Consider the following 6,063-nt stretch of genomic DNA (forward strand, 5'->3'; position numbering starts at 1 on the left):
GCTGGACTAACATCAAAAAATTAAAATACTCTAATACACATATACTACAGTTTCTATGTTGTTAAAGCATATGGTACCACTTAATTGCCCCAGGAAGTGAAAGCACTGCTGGTACCTTACCTGATAAGTAGTAACCTCATAACTTGGTTTGTTTTACTTAATATGATTTCATCCCAAAAGAGGATGCTTGAGTTTAAGGATGGTTAAATCAAAGGGTTCACCCCTGTCCAATTCAGACCAATAATAATAATAATGTGAACTATTAACGCGCAGCATCACAACCAAGATAGATCACACTCTCTGCGCAATAGAAATAATAGAAAAAACAAAAAAAACCAAGCAAACAAACAAACAAACAAAAACACCAATCCCCTAACCTTTATATACTACATAAACAGAGAATGATGTATATTCTGCATGTATGTTGCAAATGAAATACCAGCAAACATCAATGCTGCATGACAAAGCTGAACATGCTTTTATCCATCACAAAACTTACAGAAATCTTCCACTTGAAAAGGCTGTCGATAGGTGTGGCCCTGAAAGAAAAAAAAACATTGCCTATGCAAAGAATGCTTTTATGATATAATGTTTCAAACTTATTAAGAATGTATTCATGCCCAGATATGTTCTTTAACTATCTTAAAGATGATAAGTAGTGGTACAGAATAACTGGAAAAATGGATGCATGCATGTGTGCATAAAAGCATCCACATCACGAGTGACATGCAAAACCACACTTTCAAAGAGGGAAAACTTTGATACACTGTAATTATTAACTCTGAAACTATAATGAAAAATACACAAAGACGACTTTCAAGAGGAAATGGTTAGAAATTAGAGGATAACTGCTGACAATCATGAAAGTCAAGCACTCTTATAATCCAATCCCAAACTGAAAAAAAAATGTACAATTAAAGCCAACTTAAATCATAGTAAACCTGTCAAAAAAGTCAAATACTTACAAAGGCATCAACTCTAATGTTCCATGTCCCAAAGTTGGGCTGGTCTGATAATGTGAAATCTAGACTGACCAGACCTATTTACAAAACAATTAAAAATCAACCATGATTACATAAAGCATCTGATACCAGGAGTCAAAAGCATTCACCATCCTTGGTACAAGAAAAATGGAAATAAGAGCTCAAATTAGTCGACAAAAAGAACAAAGAACTACGGTCATCCTTAGAATAACAGTTCTTTAATCAGTGACTTATAGTTGCAGTGTATCAAAAAGAATATGTGATCAAAGGTGGCTGTAGAACAAGGCTTGTGTATTTTGTTTACTCCAAAAGTTAAAATATGGAAAGAAATGTTCATAAAAAAGGGGAACAAATTAGCTCCAGCATCCTCATTCATCACTCATATGTGAGGTATAATTATCATGATAATAGGATTGAGTTTGGGGCAGTATAAGTACTAAAATTACAGAGAAGTACAAAATATATGCATTAGTTGGTGTCGCCTGCATTCAACAACAGCACAACAATGTTTCCTACCCTCATGCCTTTGAAAACTGAGGCATTAATTGATGTTATGAATGGAGTCTTAAGAGCACAACATGTTTTTGCATACAGTTCAGTCTTCAATAAAAAAAAATTTAAATCACTTTCTTACCACCAGCATTTGTCTGGATTCCAAGCCATCTCCGCACTGGAAAGCCAGTTGGATCCTATCATGCACAAACAAAGGACTGATTCGATCTCTTTCTCTTTAGAAACTATTTATATAAAAACATGATAAACATAAAAAAAACACAAAAATGAGAAAAAAAAAGGGAAAAAGAAAAATACTCACATCTACGTATACTGTCATACTGCCATAGTTGGGCATCAAGTTTGGCATGATGGGAACAATACGAAAATGAACTGCAACACAACAGTAAAATCTCTGTATAAAGTTATAAAACTCACATTTTAGCTCAACATCACAAATTCTCTCTACTTTCTCAAAGACATCAATGTAAAAAAAATTACCATGCTCTAAAAGCATTTTAATGTCTTAACAATATCTAAGTCACTTAGGGTTACTTAGTATCTTAATTTTGGTCATAGGTGCAAGTCTAATAGCATAAAACCTTTCATGATTGAAAAAAAAAAATGGTCTGACATTTGATACTCTTGTGATTAAGTTAATTAAAACCTTTTAAACACATGCAAGTGTGTGCGTATGCACAGATACACCCTTTCCCACTCCCTCTCTTGACCTTTTTATATGGTCTTGAAATTATTTTCTTGATATAATGTCCTTATGTCCCCAATCCGTAAATAACCTGCTGTTTCAAATCTAGCAGTGAGAGAAAATGTACCACATAATCTGCATTTCTTGCTCAAAACTATGTATAATGTTTCGTTGAATTTTACAAACCCAAAGGTAGTCACAGCTAACAGAACTACCTTTTTGTTCCTGTCTGTAGATGGGCTGACTCATTTGGATGAACAAGGACGCTTGTTTGGAGCTAAACTCAATCTCTGTCTCATTCATGAAAATGGTGCCTGATGAATCTGAGTTTAAACTTCCTTCCAAACGCAGGCGGTATTTTCCAAACTGGGCGTTTGAAGGCATCTAAAATAAATCAAATTCTCTTTTATTTTCACTGGATTTTTTTTAACTTTCTATATACAAATGCTATTTTCTAACAATTCAGACTTGAATCAGACAGACATATTAAGCACACTGAATGCTTAAGACATCTACATATGAATGGCCCTTGAAGTAGAGAAAAAGGTTTCTTATTCTTTAAAAAAAATTGCAGATAAAAGAGATTATGAAATGTCAAACTCATATTTACAAAGGGCTTAGTTTTTAAGATCCATTTATTTTTGCTAACAACCTGACACAGCTGTCATGAATGTACGTGTTCACAAAAGATTAGGCAGTTTCTACAGATTTAAAGAAATTCATGACACAGACCAAAAGAGTCTTTAGTGACAAGTGTTCACTGGTCAAGTGATCTATTTTATGAGGAAGAATGCACACACCTGTAACTGCAGTAGTCGGCTAGATGCCCTGTCAAATCGTAGACTAGATCCAGTGTACTCAACATTGTCCTTGACAACAGAAATCCTTACATTGACATAATCATTGGCATACTGCATGTCCAAAATGGTCACAAATGCCTGAATCACCTGATTGGGTCGAATTCGGCGAGGAACAAGAACCATATATTGTCTGTCAAAAAAAACCAAACAAACAAAAAAAACAAGTACAATTTAAGAAATGAGTACTAAATGAGCACAAACATCACAGTTTAACTGTAGTTGTAAAATCCAGTGCTTTTAAATTGTTTCATGTTCAATGCAAAAAACTGTTTAAATGACAATTTCATTCAAAGTAAAGGCAAATTTTTTGCAAATTGGGTTGGTTTTTTTTTTTAGAGGGTGTGAGGAGTAAACATTGTGCACACTTTAGCTCTCATGCATTTTTTTTCTTTTCAAAATGTCAAAAAGATTTGTTTTTGGTCACATATTAATATGCCTGTGAGATTTAAAACAATAGGATAGGTAAAATGTTTGTCACAAAATACATGTCGAGCATAATACAAGGTTTAATAAATTACATCTCCTTTTCTCTTCATTTGTAAATGGTTACAAATGAAATAAAATGGGTTCTGGGGCTTACTGCAAGAATGAGTCAGCATAAGAACAAGTTTATTAGTAATTGTATACATATACAACTGTCAAAGTCATGTAAACATAAAAAATATGAATGCTGTTTGAGAATTTAGCTGTTTCTTAAGCATTAATAATATAAATAAAATTGTCAACTGATGCCAAATGTAAACAGTTTTCAATTCATTTTATTCTTAAAAGACGGCTAGGTAGCTTTTTACTGTATAATTATCTGATGATAAACAGTTAGGCTCCATAATAGGGCTTCTTCTTGTTCCTAATCACCCGCAGTGAAGCAGTGGCCGCAACTACACTACGCCATCGGACCTGGTCCTGGACGTCCCTTTCCATAACGGTGGCTAGTACACTAGATTTTCAGATAATTCATAAACTCATGAAACAGTTCCACTTCAAGGCTCTTGCACGAGAATGGAACTCTCTCTTTGACTATCTAACATCATGGGTATTGGGTTTATCATATAAGGCGAAGACAAAAGCAGAAAGTTTTTGTTATCTAAATGTCATGTCCAAGGCACCAGTCGTAAAAAAGACTGCAGATTAATACATAAATGAAGGTTTTTTTTTTACACTAATCCATCACAACAAATGTTATCAAACCAAATATGATTCTAGTCAAGTTGTGGCTGGATTAAAAAGCGATTTAGATAAACACAGTGTTATCTCCCTCTTTCATTATCATAAGTGTTGCTTGTTATCAGAAACCAGCTGCAAGCGTAGGCAACACCGTAGCTGTTCTAAGCTGTGTGCCACACAAAATAATTATCAACATTCAAAAATGGTTTTGCAAGCTTTTTACATTTTTGCATGTGGTTCTTTCCACCATCCGTTCTTGACTGTGTTAGATTAATAATTTTATACAAGGATTTGATAAATGATATTTATCATAACATTTATCACCAAATTATATAAAACATTAATTTTAGGATGTTATTAGAAGATCAGAAATAGTAAGAAATAACCCACCAACCCCTTTTTAATGCTAATACTGCTGTGCTATTAACTTTTGTAAAAGATGTTAAAATAGGACAATAAATTTTGCTCTGAAATATGAAAAAAGGAGTAATACATAATGTAATTAACATACATTCAAAGGATTTCAAATTCACTTACATCTATTTCTCATCAATTATATAAATTTCAATGAAAGCTACCATCATAAAGAAAGACAAACTCACGGAGGCCTTGCTAGACTGCAACCCACAGTGTTATCCTTCAAACAGCTCTGCACATCTACACTTGATTGACATGTTGCTGTGCCCACCATGCAAGCTGCTATAAGCAGCTGTAGCAACCCCATTTTGGGCAGAATAACTCTAAAAATATAATATAATATATATGTATATAAATCACCATCATACTTTAGAATAAAATTTGTTATCTTCTCTCAAAAGTAATGTGCATAAAAACCACAGATGGAAAATTAGATGTATGTATTGATGCATGTGTGTGCATTTGTGCATGTATTTGCAGGAAGGGGTTTGGGTAGAGTGCAGGGTGAATATTCATATTTATGTTGAAAAACTATATAATAATGATAGGGGGATCGAGATATCAATCATCGCATTCATGTCAATTTTATAAAAAGCTATCAACTACATGGAAAATGCTTTTCATTCAACTGCACTTCATGTATGTATAGCACTAACTAATAAAACTGGTGTATAAAAACCAACACAAAATAGTGTGAAGAACTTTCATAATTCTATAACATATATCATTAAAATTTGATATAAAACTTGTATTGAAAAAACACATACATTTCTTCTCTGTGTTAAGCATAAATGTAACATGATTCTGTTTTATGTTTTTGACAACTGATTTATATAAATCTCGCCAAGAGTTCTTAAAGAAAAGTTTCCGGAAGTGACAAATACTTTGACGCCTAATAACTCAATATTACAATTGGTTCAAGCATCACAAGATGTTCATGTAATGCATCAGTTTAATTTGTCTTTATTGGAAAATATGTAACAAATCTTCCATTAGAAAAGGTTTATTAAAAGTCATTTCCTGGTTTCACAGCAAACACGACGCCATTTTGACAGCAGTTGAGTGAACCCCACTAACTTGGACAGGTGCGGTAAAGACACATGCCACTGTCTCCATGCAGTTCTTTATCGCCACAAAAACACCTCAGTCTCTAGAAACACTCGTTATCGTTCTCCCTGTTATCTAAGGCCGGCATCGCATCGGCCATTTTAAATGCCTCGATAAGAAGGCTGCTTTTAATCTTACCTTGGATAGCGAGTAATGTCCTACCTGTGTTTGAATACCTGAGGTATGACACCGTTTGTGTGTCAAGGTGAAGGTTGGTTCGCGACGCGCTCAACGCAGTGTATGGGACACAAGGGAACAAACTCTCTATGTTGCGATTGTTAAATAGAATTGCAATAGTAAAATTAAATTATTATATATATAATTTTCATCTTGT

The 6,063-nt window shown here is 33.8% G+C and overlaps 1 protein-coding gene across 2 annotated transcripts in view; it reads right to left on the reverse strand.

Annotated features, from left to right (window-relative positions):
• LOC112576452 (CD109 antigen-like) overlaps positions 1-5,969 on the reverse strand; it is a 23,229-nt gene extending 17,260 nt beyond the window's left edge. The window contains exons 1-8 of one of the 2 annotated variants that reach the window (XM_025258868.1): positions 5,868-5,936; positions 4,808-4,945; positions 2,982-3,171; positions 2,397-2,565; positions 1,798-1,868; positions 1,618-1,672; positions 966-1,039; positions 500-539 (exon numbers count right to left, since the gene is read on the reverse strand). In XM_025258868.1, coding sequence (XP_025114653.1) covers positions 500-539; positions 966-1,039; positions 1,618-1,672; positions 1,798-1,868; positions 2,397-2,565; positions 2,982-3,171; positions 4,808-4,929 — 721 coding nt within the window. In that variant the 5' untranslated portion in view covers positions 4,930-4,945; positions 5,868-5,936. Of the gene's footprint in view, positions 1-499; positions 540-965; positions 1,040-1,617; positions 1,673-1,797; positions 1,869-2,396; positions 2,566-2,981; positions 3,172-4,807; positions 4,946-5,867 lie in introns of both variants that reach the window. The other variant, XM_025258866.1, reaches the window with a different exon arrangement.
• Between the last annotated feature and the right edge of the window lie 94 nt (positions 5,970-6,063).

The sequence above is a fragment of the Pomacea canaliculata genome, linkage group LG12 (assembly GCF_003073045.1).
Source record: "Pomacea canaliculata isolate SZHN2017 linkage group LG12, ASM307304v1, whole genome shotgun sequence".
Lineage (NCBI taxonomy): Eukaryota > Metazoa > Mollusca > Gastropoda > Architaenioglossa > Ampullariidae > Pomacea > Pomacea canaliculata.